This window comes from Vidua chalybeata, chromosome 10 (genome assembly GCF_026979565.1).
Source record: "Vidua chalybeata isolate OUT-0048 chromosome 10, bVidCha1 merged haplotype, whole genome shotgun sequence".
NCBI classification, from domain to species: Eukaryota; Metazoa; Chordata; class Aves; order Passeriformes; family Viduidae; genus Vidua; species Vidua chalybeata.
The window spans coordinates 19,318,125-19,339,791 of NC_071539.1; the positions used below are offsets into that span (position 1 = coordinate 19,318,125).

Genomic DNA, 21,667 nt, shown 5'->3' on the forward strand with positions numbered 1-21,667 from the left:
AAGGAAAACTGGGTGAGACTGTAATGAGGACCCAGCCATTTTTCCACTTCAGCTCCTGTTTCAGCGATAGCAGTAGTGAAATGAACACTGGAATACAATAAAACACCTCACCGGTATTCATCAGCAAGGTTCAACAACCAGCAAATCCACTGTGTTTCAAACACAATTACTGAACTCACATAGGCAAAATGGATTAAGTATGGACTAGCAAGTGCTACTCCCTTGGCAAATACACAAAAAAGAAGACTGTGAAAAAGGGAGAAGAAAACACAAAATTTGAGATTCAAACCAGCCTGTCTCAATGGTGTCTGTTTCTGAAACAATCTGGAGCTCAGCATCAGGCCAGCAAAGCCCTAGGCAGTGAGTCAGTATGACTTTAGTAGGTCTCTACCATTTGGAAGAGAGCAATAATATGAGTATCAAAGACTCATGAGGGTCCAAGCCTTACCTTCTTCCACAGACTACAGCCCTATTCTATTTTGCAATTCAGCTTTCACCCAGTTTTGCCAACAAATCCAATCCCATTAACTCACTGCAGAGGTCAGTTAGAGCTCTCTAGAACTGCACCAATTCTCTTTCCCCAAAACCTGGATGATATGGGAAAGAAAAAGTAGCTTTTTATATAACACTGGAGAAATGCACCAGTTTTGTATGTTTTTTCATAATGCAAGATCATAATTTCCTGCTAAAATGACCATCTTCCACCTATGGAAACTCTCATTTCCACCAAATAAAACAAGTCAATACTGGTCTTATAGTTGTGCCAAATTCCTTTCCTATTTTTTTTTAAACAGCAGTAACAAGATTTTCCTCAAAGCCCTAAGTGCCTAAATCTCTGTTCACAATACACTGGCTATTTTATCCCCCCATGTGGCTGTTTTAGTTTCATTTTCAATCTATAAAATCCAGGACAGTTCATTTCTATAGGAAAGCAGGCCCAGCATGTGTTGTGGTTCTCTTTACGACCATTTTTACTTTATTAGGTTCACGTACCATGTAATCTGTCCCTCCTGAGCCAGGGCAGCAGTGCATCTTCTCTGAGCATTAGCACTGGCACTTATTGCGCTACGCTGTGCCGCAGGTCAAGTTCAACTCGTGCTGACCCTCCATCTGGGATTTCTCCCAGTCCCTATCCTCCCCCTTGCTGCAGCAGGAAACTAGACCAGTCACAGCATTATCCCTGGGAAAATTATCATCTCTCATACCAGGGTCACATTCCTACAGGCTTCTGGAAACTGTTCCTAAACAAGGCACATTCCTGTTCTTGGCAATCGGCAAGAGGAGCATAGACAAGAAGAGGATTTTAAGACTTTAACAACAACTTAACAGATGTCAAAAGCTAGAGCATGCCACTGTTAGCAGGTGAGAAAAGCAACTATCCTGGTAGTTGAGGTCTGTTAACCTCTAGAGATCTCCAAGGATGGAGCAGTACCCAATGGGAGTGGATAGAGTGGCTGTACCAACTGCCAAAGAATCTTACCACAGCTCTATTACCCACACACCCTCCACCTCATGCAGCAGATGCACATGCAACCCTTTACCTGTTTTCCAAAGGACACAGTCCTACCAGGAAGAGTTCCTAAACAGAACTACTCTGTTCACAAATGGCAGCCCATTTAGGAAGGTAAAGGATATTTCAGAGTAAGCTTCTTACTCACTCAAACAGAAGTAAGCTGATGAAAAAAAGGGGCAGGACTGTTCCCTAGTGGCAGAGCTGCTGTCTCAGTGGGCTCACACATGGCAAGGCTGGCACCCAGTAAATGACAACACTGAGCAATAAAAGATCCTAAAATGACCTGTTACAGAGAGTTTATTGTTCATAGCAGTTCCTCATAGCCCCATAACTTCAGCAGTGTTGAACAAAGGCTGGTAGCTATCACAAAAGGAAATTAATAGCTTTCAACAGTTTGATGAACCCAGGAGCTTTCCACACTGGGCCACCAGGCTAAGACAAGTCCTGTTCACGAACCATCACATGCACCAGAAATAGGGAGGCAACATTTCTGCAAGTAATGCTAGCAAGCCTCTCCCTGCATAAAAAGGAGCCTTTTCCTTCTAGAGTAGCTTCTATGTAAAGCTGAACATGTTCTCAAATGACCAGACTTTGTTCTGCCCTTGTGCCCTCACCTGGAAGGGGAGAAGCAGGTAAAATCTGCAGTCTTAGGAAGGTTGGTGAAACCGCAATTCAGCATGACAGTTACGAAGAGCAAAGAGATTATCAAACAAAAGCTTCCAGTGTTCAGGCACAAGGGCAGATATTATTTCAAAGCTGTAAACTTCCCTTTACGAAAGCAAAAGCTCTTCACAGTCTCCTTCACTTTTCAGCTCCCTGTCTATCCTGTACCACTGTAAAACAGTTAAAGCTCAGTCTGATGACTTCTTACAGTAGTTTCATCTCTCTCAAAACCTCCTGCATATTTTTGAGTCACTCTGTAACGTACAGTAGCAATAGCCAGATCTCTCCACCCACAGCAACTTCTTCCAGACTCTCTAACTCTTCTCCATATTTATCTTCTTTTTGGTAGTTTTTCTCCAGGTTTTTCCTTCTTTTGTGACAACAGACTAATAACCAGCTCCTACAGGAGGCTGGATTAAGAGTCCCAAAAATCCTTGACATGAAAGGATTTTAAATGACTATTTTCACTGACTAACAGTGACTCAGAATGGTCTGTTTACCAAAGGGCCTTTTCTCAAGGAGAAAAAAACTGAAGTCTGGATTACAAACTACTAAAATAGCAAAGTATTTTGAAACTGCAGCAGTTCTGACAGGAAATGGAGGCTGAACTGCACTTAATGAAGGAAGGTGGAAAACCAGCAGAGCAATTCTAGACACGGCAATACACGGCTCTACTCATCTTTTCACTTGCTTATAAAGGAAATTCTGACAGCTGCCAATATAAACAGAGTACAAGCACTAGCAAAGAGTGTACAATTCCTGAATGTGTACACACATGGGTGTGGAAAAGACTACAACCCCCAGCAAAAACTGAATTTCCAGCATGTGCTCCAATTTTGCCCAATTTAGAGACAAGAGTTTAAAAACAAGGAGAAAAGAACCATCCTCTTCAGAAGTCCCTCTTTTCTAATCTTCCCCTATTCCAAACATTAACAGGGTAATCCATGACTGTGTGAGAATTCAGGACACTTGGGACTGGCCTGTGTCACTATGTCTCCAGATCAATCAGTCTTTTTGCCCAGCTGATGCCTTCTCTCTGGTCCCTTTACCCCCTAGCAGAGGAAGCAGGGGAGAAAAATCCTCTCCCTTGCTAGGAAGCCCAGTGACTCCCTGGAGCATATGTTCAACTCCATTTTCTTCAGAGGGCTGAAGCCACACAGGACAGTTTAGGGAATCTGTGCAAGTGTCAAACCACGCAGATTTTCCTGATCTCTATCAGCCGAAGCTTGAAGTCCAACTATGACTTCCTGCAAAAAGCTTTGCAACAAAAGTTCTTACATTCTTTCTCGTCATAAAAATAAGTGTCATGCTCTTTCTCGAAGCCTGTATTTCAAATCAGCACAACCAACCTCTAATCTGGGTTTCTCTTGTTCCAACAGTGCCTTACAGGCACACAGCTCCTGTGCTAGGCAAGAGCAGCAAACTTTCTGTAGCTTCAGCAGCTCTATTTTCTTTCAAAACCAAACTCTTCAGAGAAGACTTCACTGCCTTCTCTACTGAAAAGAATATATTTTAATTTAAAAGCACCTACACAAATAATTCAACTTGACACAAAATCATGAACAGGCATAGGCACTTTCACTTCACTGTGAATGAACTGCAAACATCAACAACATACTCTCCCCATCAGGAAGGACTGTCAGCACTTCAATTTTTTACCCAAGCTCAAGCACTTTGCCCTCTGTTTATAGGAAAGGTTACTAATCCAGAAATGAAAATTCATGCTATTTCTCCACAGCATCAGTAAGCCCTGGGACAATACAGCAAAAATAGACACTCTGGAGGAGATCAGTAAAGTAAAACTTCACAAGACAGAAACCGCCAACTTTGCTGCTGAATAAGAGTCAGTACTAAGTAATAAGGTTATAATACGAAAAAATTGTAGCACACCTTAGGCTTCCATACAGCTGGAGAATGACATCCATACTCCTTCTCAAAGATGATTGCACTCTCTTATTCAAGGGCACCAGCAACTCCCTGTTCCTCAGCCTACGAGAACCACTGTTGCCTCCAGTCATGCAAGTGCTCTGTAAGAGAGGTATTATTCTAACCTGAATACTTCCTCTCTCCTGGGACATTGGTCAGGGTGAATCATCAGTTAATAAATAGTATTTCTTAACTGGGTGCAGCATTTCCAACAGCACTGCAGGCACATTTCCCTTTACTCCTCTTCTAGAGAATACATCTACATGAATCCACTCAGGAGAGAACACCTGAACAATATGAGCTTGTAGCAAACGTATGCCAAAGAACCTGAGCTTCTGATATCTGTTATGCTGGCACAGGTGCCATGTTTCCCAGTGCTAAATCCAGAAAACTCACTCCTGCTCTTACCTTTCACGTTCAATCTTCCTCTACACTAGTATCCAGAGCAGCCTACTCCCTCAGAAAAAAAACTAAACAGATTGCTTGACATGCAAGGATTAGTCTCGTCTGTGGTCAGTCTCTCTGAGCTACGTACCACTTGCCACAAGCTGATTAGCTGCCTGCTTAAGGAGGAGCTGGGATAAGTTTCCTTCTGACGGCAATGAAGTGAGAGGCAGGCGCTGACTGTAATAATATGCTGTTTCCTGTCTGCGGCTGAGCTGAGAGGTACTTCCCAACAAAAAAGGGTTTACAGGAGCTCAGGAGCTCAAGCTCCACCTCTTGAAGTGAAGAGCCATTAACTGTGGAGGAGGGGTCACTAGCATGGCTCCTGGCACTCAAAAACGTGCTCTGAACCACCTTCCATTTCACCAAAGCATCAGAAAGAAGAAACCAAACTATATAAAATTCCCTCTCCACACAGAGGATAATTCTCCTACAGGATCTCAAAGCTCTGAATCAGATGGGATAAGAAGTAAATGTTGTAATTCATGTTATGTGAATGAGGGTGAAAGTCCACACCACCACTTGGTAGCAATAACTGGAAAACATTTACCAAACCACCATGTGAGAATCATATTGGAACACAAGATATGTACCTGGGAAGATATGATGTCCTTTCCAGGCCCTCTCCTGACAATGACAGGCGTTTTTGACTACTATTAAAGAACCTTATCTTTATACAAATCCTCCACAAAAGGTCAATGAACTGCTAAGGAATCACTTCTTTAACTGTGCCAACTACACTAAAGGCAGCAGGCTTAACTCAGTTGGCACCTTCTAGAAAAGAGCAGATCTTCAGCCTACACACCAGTCTGAGGAAGAACTTGTTCAGCACACAAACATTTACAAAACTGGACTAAAGGAGATAATCCAAAGCCTTTTCAAAGACTTTTGAGGGGACAGCTGTGGTGGCAAAGTGTTGACCTGAGCAACAGGCAAGAGAGTGTTTAGTGTCCCCCATACCTTGCAGGTGTTGCAGAGGAGAACAAGCATGATGGATGGCTCAGGCCCATGACTCAGGTAAAGCAGATCATTTTGAGACAGAGATCAGTAAAACCTAGGCTTCCCAGCATCATCTCGAGAAAACGCTACTCCAGATTAAAGCATGGAACTCATCCTCACTGCAGATTTTGTTTTAATGCTCCTCAGAGAACTGCAGGCCAGTCTATCATGTGGGCACCTTAACAAATCACATTACAGCAAAACTGCACTGTCCAAGAAAAAACTGTTAATGGAAAGAGCTAAAATCTCACTGTGAAGATCCAATGCACTCAGTGTGATCCCAAATCATCTATCAGCCTTTTAGAAATCACAAGAGGTTTTGAGGGTATGGCTAAGAAAGTGCTGCTCAGAAATCAGGGCCAGGCTCTGACCTCACCCATCCAATGCTGCTGATTTCTATTTTGTTAGGAGTACAAAATAGCACACACTGATGGCAAGAGTCCAGGCTAAAAGTTGACTGCTCTCTTTGAAATAAAGGGTCCTGAAGTACCAGGACAACACACTCATCACTGCATTTGTGCCCCAGCAGATCTTCTCTAAGGCCCTGTGCAAGACAGCAACCCTAGGAAAAGGCACTGGGGAGAGATCTATGCACCATAAACCAAGGGATCATACATGGAAAGCACCTGTCACAGCCCAGTCATCCCAGAAGAATTTACCTTGTAGACAGCTGATTCTCAAGGACAGAGATGGCAGAGATGTGACAGAACCAGAAAACACCACACCTAGAGGTCTGATGAGAGAAGAGAGCTCTGGCATGGGGCTGCTATAAGATTTATTCCCAGAGGCTTCCTATTAAATACCTCTGCAGCCACACTGCCTGACCTAAAGGAACAAAGCTAAACATAAAGCTTTTCATTACACATCAGGGAAAAGAGCAGTACAACACTGTAAGCTCAAAAATGCCCCATGTCACATGCTTCCAGCCTATTCTATAGCCATATATCCATTAACTCTGGGTAGCAGTCCTGAAAACTGTCCCCATTGCAAACAGGATACATTTACTGAGGAAATCTATGCAAGATCAACCAAGTAAACCACGGTGGAATTTGTTATTACACACTTTTTTTAAAAGGAAGAGGTCCGTATCTTAAAACTCACTTTTCTTGCTCTCCTTCCTGCTGATAGCAAACAAATTACCTGTCAGTCATGTCCTATGTAAAAGGTTTACCAGCAGCTATTTTTTAACCTTACTCCTTTCTCCATGCAGCACAACCTTTGCGGGCTTTATGCTCTGGTTTTCTCCTCTCATGAGGCTGCCTCGCCATGCTCCTCAGTGCACTTCTGCAAGAGCTGTTCTTCTGACTGGTCAGCCCTTATTACCTCTTTGGTTTGGATAAACATTGTTCCTCCAAGTGGTTTATCTGATGTTTTTGTTGCTTGTCAGGAACTTAGGGGTGTCATTCAGGCAACCTGACCTACAGAATCTATACATTAGGCAGTACAGATCCCTGCACAGAGGCTGAATTTTCTCAGAAAGAAACCATTCTTTTATAAATCTACAAGTAGCAGTCTCCATTGAAGAAAACAGAAAACCAAAAAGAAAACCACAACATCTAAAACTCTGCTTACAACACCAAATGCTACATATTTTCAGTTTAGGAGAAAAACCTCAAATCATATAAGCCACTGATTTGAAACAGGAGAAAAAAATGCATCAAAGAACTCTGAATTTTAGAAAGGAAGATACAGAGGGGAAGCAGAGTGGTCTCAAATAAAACCAACAGAAAACTGCATAACTGCAAGGGATCCAAAGCACTGACAGCAATGATGTAACAGAGCAAACAGCAGCAAGACTAGGCCACCTTCTGATTTCCTAAGTAGTTTTAAACCTCAAGGTAAATGATTCAAGTGCCTCCATAAGCCACAAAAAAAAAAGAGCAGATAGAAATAAGGAGGAAACATATTTTTCTTGAATTTACCTAAGCACCATGATATACTGCTCAGCTGGAGACAGCACAAACTGTACCTGCTTGAATTTCAAAGTAACCCTTTACCTTTTATCAGCTAGGGAAGGCAGAGCCTGATACCAGAGTCTTGGAAATAACTCTTCACTGTTTGACTCAAATGGGGCAATCTGAGAGAGCAAATACACTACTCCCTTCTGTCCCTAAGATGCAGTCTTCCTGACGGGTATTAGATCTCTCCCAGCTACAACAGCAAGCAGCACAGTAACAGTACACTTACCTGAAAAAACAGTCTTTACATATATTTCAGAAAACTGAAGCAAGATGCAGGATAAAATGCTTTTTTAACAGGTAAGTAACATCACAGTCTTGAAAACATATCCCCTACTCAAATCACTGCATAAAACTCTCTGAAGTCTCAACATTGACACCTGATATCAATATTTACTTACCATACCCAGATGTGTCTCCCACCTGTCCAACTACAGATGTAGAAAGCGTTTTCAAGCTTTGGGAAGGTGCTGGGGCTTTATCTGGACACAGGCATTACAAAGCCAAAAGCTACAGCTACACAACAGAAATGCCCTTTTGCAGATGTTTAAAGCAGCAGATCACTCCTGTGGCAGCACAAGGCACACTGCTCAGTGTTGGTCGCCACCTGCAGGACCAGGAGGGATTCTTCCCTCCACCTGGATTGCTCTCCCCTTCACTTTGCTTTAGAGCAACACTTCCTTTCCCCAGGCCCTCCTCCTCCTCTGTTCTGAATCCCTCACAGCAGCGGTGTGGGGGTTTGCTGCTGTTCACCAGCTCGACACTCACCCTGCAGGGCTGATATTAATGGCTTTTTTTTCTGTACAACAGGTGCTCCCCCAAATTTGAGCTTGCAGAACACCTGTACCTTAGAAATACAATCATTCTTCCTCCTAGTTCCTGAGCCTGGAGAAAATGAAGCAGGGACACCACCACATTTCCAGACTGCAACTACTTAGCACACATTCCACATCTGACGAGAATCCTGAACCAATCCCACAGTTATTTCTGTGCTATTTCTTTCTGTTCCTCCTTTTGCTTTCCCACTATATATAGCATGCATATATAAACACACACACAGACACACACAAATAAAGTCAGAGAAAGAAGTTTACATATTTTAAAGCCTATGGGAAAAACTAAATTCCTTTAGCAAGATCTCCAGCATAAACATGAACATCACCTCTAACTCCCACAGCAGAACAGATTTTTCTGTCCCACTGTGCAAACAGGTTCTATCAAACCCTCTTGGCTTACAGGGAAGAAAATCCCTGAATGCCAAGTCTTAGCACAATACGTAGTAACCTAAGGTATTTCCCTGAGGTAATTTCCCACATGCACAAATATGAGTTATCAGATTGTAAAGAAAAGTAAGTTTATTATTTATTTTTCATGGAAGATGCTGTGAAGATTGTTCAGGTATTTTTCAACTCTACAAAAGAGATGGGATGTGGGGAAAAGATGGAAGATGAACAGAAAACATTGCAAAAAGTCCTACCGTGAAGCTATTGTTGACATTCTTTGTGCTGGATTCTGCCACACTGGCATCTGTCAGATCCACCTCATCAAAAATAATGGACTGCAAAGAAAAAATCCAAAATCTCAATAAATTATTGAATCCAATGTATAAGCAGCAGACTCAAAGGGAGTCTGCCTAGCATGCTCCATATCACAGCTTTTTGTGATTTGAAGGAAAGACACAGCACGAACAACATCGAGGACCTGGAAGTCTAGTTCCATACACTAGGGATCACTCTGGCCTGCCTTCAGACAGTGAACACAGTGACTTTATTTTTATTAAAGGATTATTTTAAAAGAACACCAAATAAATGTAGGTTTTGTTCTTGTGAGAAAGGAGACAGTTTTATATTTAGTTGACTATCAGCATACTAAACCAGAGGCATAGCAGCTCTGATTTGATAAATTCTAGCCTTGCTTGTCTACTTCACTTTCTCCTTTTGCTCGTATTCTCTTCTTTCTATTGATTCAGAGTCCATTCCCTACTAACATGCACCAAAGGGAGAAAAAATGTGGAAAAATCAGTATCACAGGTCCACATGATGCTTCACTTCAAAACCAAGGATTTCCAAGTGTGAGGCAAAACACAGGGATCTTCTAGTAGCTACAAAGCCTGAAGACCAGTGCCTAAAGAGCTCTTTTCTCTGCTGAGGGCTGCTTCCCCACTGACACCCATCTGCCTCCAAAGCCCCTCTACTGACTTCCTTCCTTGGCCTCACAGGTATTGTCAGGACCTTACCTTAGCAGTTTTTGCATAGTAGAGCGTTCGTCCTCGCAGCTTAAAGTATCGTCTCTTCCAGCGCTGGAAGGAGCTGGTCTGTTTCATGAGCATCCCCTCTTTTATGACAGTCTACAAAAGCATCAGAGGAGAGCAGTGAAGCATAGGTTTTACTAACAGGCACGTTTCCTGCTTCCCCAGCACATACCCGTACGGGCACAACTGGAGTTGGAGACCAATAACCTCAGTGCCCTCTGCTGGAAGCATTTCACAGATTCATTCAGCAAAACTGAGCAGCCTTCACAAGATAAAACTCTCATGAACAAACAACCCACACTGCGGTGAGGTTTCACCCTTGTCTCCAGTGCTATCACAGTAACAAAAAAGATAAATAACTTAAAACTGAGCGAGCATTTCAAATCTAACAGTGATTTGGGGAGTGTAACAGTTAAACTCACCAAGGTCTGATTTCAGTCACAGGTAATTGCACCTTTCATTTAATTGGCATCTGATTACCAGCACAAACACACCCAGGATATCTGTCTCTACCTCCAGCTGTGCTTGCGAACCAGCATCTACCTGGCACAGAGATGGCAAGCTGCAAGCCCCAAGGGGTGAAGAGTGAAACCAGAGCAAAGAAGGAGCTATATCCAACATCAGCATTTGGTATTCTTCAGATAGTCTTGGCCCTGCTTCGGTACTCTCTGGCCAGCTGCCATTTCCCAGGGCTGCAGTGCCAGAACTGTCTATGCACACTGACTTTCTTTCTTTAACTGCTTTATAACTAGACTGACATACCAGCATACACAGCCTCATATGCTCGTTCATATATACTGTGCATATGTGGGGGTATAGATTTAATCCACATGTACTTCATTCAGGTTTGAATACCAACAGCTACATGAAAATAATCTCAAAAACTGCAGCTCAGAAAAACAAAAAAGTCATGGCTGAATGTCCAACCCCAAATTCCTGATTGTAAATACTGCCTAGGAGCTGCAAGCAGTGCTATGTCATGCCTTGGTACCACAAGAAACCTACTTCTCTCCCCAAAAGAGTTGCAGGAACCTACTTCTTGCTGAGAGAGCCCAATGAGATAAACACTCAGTTAAAAAACAGGACACAAATGGTCTGACAATCTTGTAAGACAGGTTATTCTGTATCTTGGTGCCAGGAAAATGACATAGCTTTAACATACCAGAGGTCTCAGTGGAATTCAGGTTTGTAACAGTCAGATCGTTGATAACTATCAATTCACAAACAGCACCAAATGGACACTGCCAGGCTACTACAGCACACAAAATAAATACTCTTACTGATCCACAGGGTTTAGTTCATTTTAGAACTCCTTTCCAGGGCATTAAACTTGCTTTTAAAATGCTATATATATTTCTAATGTGTGCCTTTAGTTTTTGGAACAGCTGCGGATTTTGATACATTCCACATATAGTGGCCCTTGCCAAGCTCAAAGCTTCCTCAAAAACCACTTCGAAAAAAAATGCTGACTATAAGGAGAAACATCCGTCTGACAATATTTGCATCTCTTTTGCTAGACTGAGCTATCCTTAAACTGGCCTGAGAGATCACAGGGTCTGGACCACCATGGTGAAGCCTCTACTCACAAATCAGCTGGGAAGGAGCAGGGTCCACATTCCACCAGATCCTAAAGAGAGCTGTCGGCTATAGAAGCCACTACAATGTTCTTCCTCCACTGTGTTGGGAAATAGAAAAGGGGAAGAGCTCCCCTGTCTCCTAGAAGAACAGCATCTACCTTGGATGCTGGGCACTGGCCAGCTCCAAGGTTAGCAAACCCCAAGCCTCATTGCATCCCAGTGATCTATTTGACAAAGCCACCTGCACAGTGGAAGAGATACCTGCTAGTGCTCAGGCAAACACCAGTTAGTGTGCCTGCTTCAGGCACACTGGGAATTGCCAAACTCCACAGAACTTGCACTAGAATGAAAAGAGAAAACAAAAATGCACAATTGAGGATTAAGCTCCTATAAGAAAATGGCTGTTTCCCATAGCAGCTCCCCACACCTCTGAAGTAGTCACTGAAAGGCATCCTGGCACTCATTTTCACAGGACACAGCAGCAGGAATACACTCAAAGAAGCCATAAAGCATTTAGTAGTGGCTTTAGGGTCCAGGAGTTAAACACACCATAGCAAAACCCAGAAACAAAATGTTAAACCACCTTAGAGCTGGTGTTATGTAAATAATCCAAAATTCAGACATTATCTTAGCTAAAGCTTCAGCATAAGAGAAAACGAAGTGCAAAAACTGACCAAGCAGCATCCCTTGCTGAAACAACCCTGCAGGCAAGGCCAGAGCTGAAGGCACTCATCTGGAACCCAGAAAGAAGCATTCATGCTCCTACTCTGCCATGGACTTTTTATGAGTTCCCAATAAAGCAATTTTCACTCTGTGCGTCTCCATCCCCCATCTGTCAAGTGGAACAAACAGCACTTGCCAACTCTGTGGAAACCCACTAAAATATATATTTCTCTCACAAGTTATTTTAACCTCCAGCACCTGAGTATCAAACAGAAATGTAAAGTACCACCATCAAAATTACCACATTAAAGAAATCACACATTTCTGCAGCTCATTTTTTTACAGGGAAGAAAATGGGAAAGTGGCAGATTTTCCAGTTTAAGGCAGAAACATGGAGTGATTTTTGCATTCCCTGGAAAAAATCATGTATAAATAAAAAATTAGACTAAGAAAGCAGCTACTGAACTCTGCAAAGCCCTGAACCAAAATTAGAGAGGAACAAAAAAATCTTGGGGAAGACTCCTCGGTTGAAAAGCCCGAAGATATCCAGTCAGCCAGGAGGCTGATCAAAAAATAGCAACTTGCAGGAAGAGATTTCAGAGCTCTATTGCTATGCTTGTTTACAGCTATGGTTAAACTGGGGTCAGCCAGAGCCCTTACGCACCCCAGGCTCAGGCAGCATCACTTTAGCCAAACTCTTGCCCAGCCCACCAGCACAGTAACTCTCAGCAAAACAATGCCTCTGCCTTCCTGCAGCTCCCATAGCTCCCGCCCGCTCCCTCACCTGAGTTGGGCTCACTCACCTCTGCACAAGATGTGCATTCCTCCATTCCTCTTTTAAACCCTCTTTTTTTCTTTTTTTTTTTTTTTCTTTACGAAAATGCTACACTTGCAGAGGTCACCTTGCCCCGGTCTAAGCGGCAGTTCCTGTCATTGCCAGGCTCTATCTATAGAAAACCTCACAGCTACCCAGCTCAGACATGAAAGGCCAGAACAGCTCCTTCTGCTCACAGCAAACACGCCTCTGGTTCAGCGCTGCCCATCTCTGCATGAGAGCAGCCGGGCTATTTATAGGCACTCAGTTCAGCACAGTTTGGTGGGTTTGGGCGGAAAGGGCCAGAGATAAGATCAAGATGACTTTATAAAATTATGTAGACATCACTGCCTTTCTCTTCCTCTATTTTGACTTTACAGCCAAAGGACTTGCTACTTGCAGAGGAATGCAGCTGCAGAAAATGAACTGGGGAAAGGGCCTGACTGCAAAGTAACACAAATTAAATAAAAGGGGGGAGATGAACAGCTACTTCTGCTCCCCAGCCTCTCCACAGATATTTAATTGAAGATCTACTCTGATCAGATTACTGGGCATGTAATTCATCAAGATAAAAGTGAAATTGCTTCTCCCATAATGGAAAGAGAGTGTTAAATCTATTTTTAGTATCATATATTGGATCCTACGGGAAAAGCTACTGCCCTGAAACACTATGAGGATGCGTATATAATTATGCACATCCTATCCAGGATAAATACTAAAATTGTTTGCAATGGAACTGTGCAGACTGTTTTCTATCCAGCTGAGTCCCTTTCCAGTGTGGTGTCCTGTGGCATGGCATTCCATGGGCAGATAACGCTATGAAAAAATGAATTATTGTCTCGGATCACGTGTAAAATGATGTGATAGCGGTTTCAACACTGACCCCTTTTATCATATTGCAAGTCAGTGTAAAAAAGGTTACTGAAAAAACTGACAATTTAAAACAACACTGCACATAGCAGAGTGTCTTAGGAAGTCTGAAAAGAACAAGATTAGATAACTGAAAGGCAAGGCCTAGGAAATTTCTAACATTTTAGTATTTATCTTTGGCCATGAAGAACAGCAACTTCCTGCAGAAAAAAAATCAGTTTATGGCAAGCAATACACAACCCTTCCCCCAGCTCATCCCCTTTCAAAACTTGACATTTAGGAAGAGCAATAATATGTTCTCAGATTTCTCCTGTCAAAATGGATGCAGGGTGCAGGCCTAATCCTGATCTGACAAAAGAAAAGTTTTGCCACTGACCTCAACAGGAATGGTTTCAAACAACTCAGAGGACTTAAAAAAAAGAACTTAAAAGAAAGAGAGCCTTGTGCTTCACTGTTTCCCCTTCCGGCCTTGTAAGAACAAGAAGCCAAAAGATTAACAGGAGCTGTTCAGAAAACCAACAAGACAAAATTGTGTTTTTGGCAGCACTGCTCCTCTGAGGTGTCTCTGCACCCAGTAACCCATGTCAGGTGGTCAGAGACAGCCTACACAGATTAAGTGCTTTCTACACTGATGAGTGATTCTACTAAAAGTTAGGAAGTATCACGTCAGATTTCAGCTACTTTCAGATTACTTCCCTTGTTCTCCTGCACATAGTAGTGCTCACCAAATGAAACACAAGAGTAGACAATCCCTTCCTGAAGCTTAAACCTATTGCCCCATTTGGAAGTAGGGCTCTTAATAAAACTGATTTCCTAATCTGGAAAACAATCCCTATTAGCCAGACTGAGGGTGACTATCAAGCATGTCCAGCTGTCAGGCTGGCAAGTGTCCCTCGGCACAGGGAGGCTCCAAACCATGTTTGATAGAGACAGAGGAAGAACAATGCAACTTATTTCATTGCTGAGATCATAACATATTCTTAGGGGCAATTACTCAGTGCAGCATATTAAAAACAAAAATTATGCTTCACTGACACGTCTTTCAAACGCAGAAAAAAACTATGTACAAGGTAACAGCAAAATGAAACAAAGCTATCTAAATAGCAACTCAAGAATCCCAAACCCGAAGTCCCCAGCATGTGGATTTCTCTGCTGATCATGTGTCTTTAGAATGTAAAAACTTTAAGACACACACAGTTTCTATTTGTATGCACCACAAAACACTGATGCCAACCAAATGCAGAGAGGAAAAAACAAAATGCAAAAGTATATGCGGAACAGGGCTATCTTTATAGATGCTTACTAGGCAATTTTTACAGGCAGCTGAACCCCAGGGACCAAACAACCTCATCCAGTCACTGATTTTGAGTAAGCCGTGGCAAAAAGCATAGGAGTAGGCCTGCAGGCACTTCAACATGGCCATGCCATGCTAGGGCAGGCACAAATCTGAGTGCTGTACCTTGTGGGTAAAACAGTTTTAGTAGATGGTGTCATAAAAGCTCTCCGTGGTCATAAACATGAAACTAATTAATATTTACAAATTAAATAAAACACTGTAAATCCAACAATGAAACTATAGGAATAAATACAATCAACCCCATTGAATAAGACATGAAATGTCAAAAGGGTAGGGGTTAACAAGCTAATCTGAGAGCAACATCCTTCCACCAGACAGTGGTCACACCCTGGAAATGAACTCCCGGAAGCTTGGAGGGGGGAAATCTGGATCAGTAAAGCAATTCTAATGATGGGACACACAGAGAGCTATACAGATCTATAGGGGAGCACAAGGTAATTACAGTTTGCATAGTCCTGTTTGGGAATTCTACATTAAATGCACTTTGCTCTTGAAAAAGTGAAAATCGCATTAAGATTTCTTTCACTGGTATCAAAAGAGCAATACATTATGAGACCTCACTGCAAAAAAAAGGACTCCAGAAGAGGAGAAAAAGAAAAAAAAAAAATCAGAACTGGAATCAAATGTCAAAATAGAAGCTGGGGCAATAAGTCAGAGGCCCACTAACAGAAGATGAGCACTACAACTGAGGAAGGGGCTTACAGTACAGACCTTTGTACAGCCACATGGGAAAGCCTAAGAAAACTCTCCTAACAACATCCTCCCAATTCTCCTCTTGTAACTTCCAGACCTGCTGAATGAGCTGGACTTGGCACATCCAGCGAGAGACTGAGGCAAGCACGGCCAACAGCTCTCCTACAGCCTCCCTGCAACTCCTGAGCCAGCAGAAGCCAGAGCAGAGCACAGCAACCTATCCATGAAGTAGCTGAGATGTCACTGAAACAGGTAATGCAAGCTCATTCCCCAGATCCACAGTAAAAAACAGGAGTTGGTATCAAATAAATACTGAAAAGGCTTTAATTTGCCTTGGCACAGATGAATGGTCAAACACTTCATTAGTTAATGCTGCAGCCAATAAACAAAGAACAGGCCTTTGAACCAGCTTCTTTCAATACCAGGTTCAGCTGCTACTATTATGAACAACTCTCCTGAAAGGGATGCACAGTCACAGACCTTAAGTGAACAAATTACCAAATGAAAAACTTTTTGAGAGCACACAAAAATGTATATGGGGAAGGAAATACAACATACAGCGAATCAACACACAACTCCTTGGTAAAATGAGCCCTGTCAGAGAGCTCCAAGAAAAGTACTAGAACAGATGAATATTCTGGTCAGCTACTTAGAAGGGAGAATGAAAAACACACCAGTACACTGATGCAGGATGAGTTAGGAGCTGGACAACTCCTGGCACACTAACTGCTTAGGCCTCAGGATGCTTTCCATAGGCTCCCAGCATCCTTCCCAAACATATTTATTATAAGAGGGAAACTTGAGCACAAAACGCCAGTCAAACTATAGCAAAGATGGAAGATAAGGGCTCAAACCCATCCACAGAGAGAACTAAAGGCAAAAAGGCAACAGTTTAATAGCTACCTGAAAATTTTGGAATGGAATAAATCTGTAAATTTGTACTAATTAAATATGAACTTCATACATTTAAGGACAAACATGAAAAGTTTGACTGTTATTTTTTCTACCATCTAAAATTATATATACATGACTACATCCCTTCCTTGGGCATTTCCGCTGTACACAAAATATGTCAAAACACGCTACCTACTGGAAAACCTTCTGAGACATGCCTGTCACAAGCTATGCACCAGCACCACAGAATCCCCTGCCTGAACTCAGAAGCATGTGGCTCTTCTGCTGAGGCACAGCAATCGAACCTCATTTGGAATCATAGCTTGTACACAGAACCCTCTAATGCCGCAGCCTGTACCCCCACAGCTTAAATCACAAGCTCTTATTCATTCAGAGAGACAAGTTACTACCAAAATCACGACTCTAAGCCCCCCCCATCCACTTCACCAGTAAGCAGAAGGAGCCAGGCACTCACCATAGTGGGCTGTCAGGGCCATTTGACATGCGAGTACCAGGCTGGGAAGTGTGACCAGGGCGAGCACAGAACAGCGAATGTATGGGAAAGCACATGCAGAATACAGCTGCGGATCTCATCCTCACACTCACAACAACCCCATCCTTCCCACACCGCTGAACGTCATGGAGACCTTGGCCAAGTAGGAAGGAAAAGTCAGCAGAAAGAGTAAGAGACCTTCAGGATATGGGAAAGTGAAAGTTATACCTTGAGGAAGAAAACTGAATCCTTTGCCCTGGTGCTGAGGAGGCTGAAAGAAAGCTTCCTCCCACTGTGTCAGGATTCCCATCACCTCTGCTACTGAATTCTGCAAGGAGCCTTGTTTGGTAGGGACTGGGAGATGCAGAGGCAAATCCTCATCCTTTTACTCCAACTGGTATTCAAATAGGTTGAGAGCAGAAAGCGGCTTTTGGCCTTTGGCCATTTAATTAATACTTAGGTATCTTAGAATTTATTTTTATCTCATCTGTAACAACTGTCGCAATCAGATTTTCCATATTTATGTATTAAACAACCTATGCTTTTAAGTTTTTTTTTCCTCATCTATTTAACATCATTTTTAAAGGATACTGCGAAGTTTTAATTTGTTTTTCCACTTCCCCTGTTTTAATGTCCTGCAAATACCTTTGACCATGCCAAAGACTTTTTGATCAGCACCAGCAACAACAAAAAAGATGAGCACAGCCCTGGGAACACCGTTTTGTTAACTTTCAGCTGAACAGAACAGAAGGGGATGGTTCCCCTTCTGTGAGTTCCCAGAATGCTGATTTTTAATAAAACCTCAATGATAGATCTATACATTCTAGAGCGTGCTCTGCCCTGCCTCAACTGAGAGCAGTTCCAAGGGCAGGCAGCTTGTCTTCCCTGTTTTATCAGACACATTTCTGTCTTTCAAAGACCACTGAAGGCAGCTGTCCCACAGGGTAAGACATTACCTGGAGCTTGCACCACCTGCCAAAGTTCCCAGATCTGGGGATGCCCTGGGTGAGTTCTAGCATTCGATACAAGAAGTATGTATCTACATTTTCCCTATAGGAAACTGTGGGTGGCATCACCGTTCCTCCCTAGAAAATAACATGGATAAATTTACTAAAGCTTGCAAGTCTCAAGTGCAATGTGCTCAATACAAGCATGATGTGATTAAGAGGGCATTTCCTTTCTTAAAAAAGGCAAACCACAACATCAGAACAGTGATCAGATGTAAAACTTTTCAACTTAGCAATGAAATGGTGAGGAAACAAAATGTTCTCCTATAAATAAAACCAAATGAAGCAATCCTGTAATAATCATTTGCCTAACTGAAGTGGTAATGTTGCAGCCATCAAACCAACCTTTTCCTCTCTGGATGAGAGGAGGGCAGCCAGCTTTAGACCTCCTCCTCTATGTAAGTGCTGTCATCTCCAGGTGTGGTCCAGGGCCTGCAGATTGCAAGCTCCACACCCTGTGGAAGCACTGCACTGCTGCTGCAGAGGTGCAGCACTACTGAACAGGGCATGCACAATAAGCTCATTACTTTCTGAAGCGTTTTATATAAAACATGTGAGGAGGGACCAGAAACCATGGGAGCTGCTGTGGAACAGTGCTGCTGCCTCAGCTATTCTGCCAGAAACTCAACTACCCCTGGATGACTATCCCATCAGGCTGCAGTACCAAACAGAAACATCTTAATATAAATTCTTACTGAAACAAGAAGCAGTAACCGCTCAGTTACTGAAAAGAAAAAGCAGGGAACAAACTGTTTCAGCAGAGAGTTAATAAAATATCCTTTAAATAATGGTTGGTGCATTTGAGATCTTGAAAAAAAGTGTTCCAAGAGGAACACGTGTTCACTTGGGACAGTAGTGTGCCGTGAAATTTCCAATGATGCTCTGCCAGTACCTAGGGTAAACCTTAAGCTTTCCAGGAATAGGGAAAAACTCTCTATATCTCATTTGTGCTTTCTCTTACATATAGCAGGTATAGCTGCAGAAAGAATCAGACTAGATTTGTAATTAAAGAAGATAAAGTTATGCAGTGTCTCACATGGTATACTGGATTTCCTAATCAGGTAATCTGGAGATAGATATTTCACAGTTTTCATTTATAATCCTGTACACCTCCAAAGTAAAAACTCAATAATTTTTCTGTAACAAGAGGTTTTGGGTAAGGGAAAATAGTCTAAATATTTTAATTAAGTTTTATTTTTAAAAAAGCAAGCAATTAAACCAAAACATTCAATACCTATGTTTTTTTTAATCTCTAATTTTATTAGAGAGAATAATTAGAAGCCTGGAAATGTTTTAGTGATGTGGCCTAAGTAAATCCAAGCTCTCAAAACATGCAAAAGTTTAATGTTGGCTCTTTAGTTCTTGGAACCTGATCTATAGTTAGAAGGAATGAGAAACGCTTCAAGTGCGTGTGGTTTTGTGCTTTGTTTTGTTGTGCGGCGGGGTTTTTTAGTTTAGTAAGGGGTTTGTTGGCTTTTGTTTTTTTTTATTTTAACAAGGAAGTAACAGCTGTTGCTTTCATACAACATCCAAAACTCTCCAGCAGCAAGGCAAACTTACAGTACACCACTGGAAACAGCGCTGGGAGGCTTCCCAAATTGTGTCAAAACAGATGAGTCTGAAGTGCACATGAAACAGAATGTATATTAAGGGACAGAAACATTCATATAGCCTAAAATCCTACCTGTGTCTTGGTGCTCAGAGAAGAAACTAGTATGTTCATACTGTGAATCCAAGAAAATTCACGTCCTTAAACCTGTGCTCAAGATGTTCAGTTTCAGTTCAATAACAAAAACTTCTCCTTTTCAACAGTTCTCACTCTCTTTAGGTGAAGAGTTCCCAGTTTCTACCTGGATTAAAACATAAGCCACTACAATTTATAACACATGAAGATCCTAAAATGTCCTCTTTCAGATAGCCTTTTAGAAGGCAGCAAAACAAAACATACAGACATTTTAATATGTTTTAGTGGAAGATGACACAGACAGAATATGAATTGAGTAACGAATTCTGAAAAATTCCTTCTTCATTTCTTGCTTATTTCTTTTATAATATTGCTTTACTGAAATGCTTTGCTTCTTATCATAATACTTCTTTCAATATTTGTATTTCAAACTAATAAACTCGTCATTTTCCTCACTCTAATCTCAGGAAACCTTAAAACATTTGCCCTCCAGAAATAAAAATACCACTTCTTTACCTATAAAATGGACAGTTTATCTAATAGGCAATACAAGAAGAAATAAAATGAGCTTTCTTCAGCTGCCCATGCTACCCACCATATATCTGAGGACTCGGTGTAGTACACTCTGGAATCTTGAACAAAAAACAGGAGAAACATTTTGCTTTCCCCTGTTTTCCTGCCTTTATCCTGCAGGGTGGCTCCAAGACCTCAAGGCTACTGGTGAGAAAGAATCACAACTTCCCATAGCACAAAAAGCATCAGCTATACCTGGTACACAGCACAGAGAAGGGAAATGTGCTAGTTCAGACACTGAACAGTCTGTGCAGTGCAGCATAAAGCTCAACACCAGTTCATCTGTACTGCTTTTCAGAATATAAATGAACTTGACATATCTCTGCTACCAGAGCTAGACAGCTTCCCAGAAAGTTTGGAGAGTTGATCGCTCTGTTAGCAACTCTGGTGAAATATACACTGCAAACTTGTCTTAAAAAGTTCAAGGCAATGATAAATGCTTATAAACTGAAAATATTACAGAGAAATTGCTTGTGAAAGTAAACAGAACTTAGACTAAACTAGTCTAAACAAGAAGTTCTCCTGATGCCACCCAAGGACACTGCTGAAATCCTGTCTGGTAAACAAACTGAGAGCTCAACATACCAAAGCTGGCAGGCTGGAAATCCCACAGAACTGATGAATGAAATGGGAAAATGGCCTGTTCATCCACCCTCCAGCTTTCTGAGCATTGTAATGTGACGCTGGAAATGAAAGGTCAAGTTCAAAGGAAGAAGCACATTTCACTGTCAGAGCTTATAAAAGGTTCTGTGCTCCTTGGTTTCACACCCTCAGCTCCCAGGACCACTTTGAGTATTCCTGTGCCTCAGTCCATGCTGAGTGACAATGAGATGACATTACCACTTCAGCTGGTTCCAGCTGAGGTCTCAGCACTGCTTAGGAGGTGGGAGCAAGGTCCTGCAGTTGCCTCTCCTCACACACATCTTCCTTCTCTTAGCTCATTTCATCTCTTTCCTCATTCCTATCCATTCAAAAATACTTAATCTGCAGCTACACCAACACCAGCCTGAGATCAGAGAGGAGCTAAAAGCAGTGCACTCTGAGGCCTTATGCTGGTTCAAGTCTGTCAGGTCTCAAAATGGCTGATGAAGCACACAATTCAGCCTCTGCTTCTCAGCCAGCTGAGACAAGACCACTCACATTACCTGCTATACCTTATCATGTGAGGCTTTATTCTTTCCCCATAATAATAGACTGCTAAACATGCTTCCCTTATAGCTTCTTCTCTGCCTCAAAAATTCTTTCTAGCTAAAAGCAAGTAAGTACATTAGAACACAGTACTTCACTT

General features: G+C 42.1%; 1 protein-coding gene across 4 annotated transcripts in view; it reads right to left on the reverse strand.

Annotated features, from left to right (window-relative positions):
- DGKD (diacylglycerol kinase delta) overlaps positions 1–21,667 on the reverse strand; it is a 61,418-nt gene that overhangs the window by 36,017 nt on the left and 3,734 nt on the right. For 3 of the 4 annotated variants that reach the window (XR_008432656.1, XM_053952054.1, XM_053952052.1), the window contains exons 2-3: positions 9,740–9,850; positions 8,981–9,061 (exon numbers count right to left, since the gene is read on the reverse strand). The exons of the other annotated variant lie outside the window; for it this stretch is intronic. Coding sequence is in view for 2 of the 3 variants with exons in the window: in XM_053952054.1 (XP_053808029.1) it covers positions 8,981–9,061; positions 9,740–9,850 (192 nt within the window). In the remaining variant the exon portion in view is untranslated. The remainder of the gene's footprint in view (positions 1–8,980; positions 9,062–9,739; positions 9,851–21,667) is intronic. 4 annotated transcript variants of the gene reach the window in all.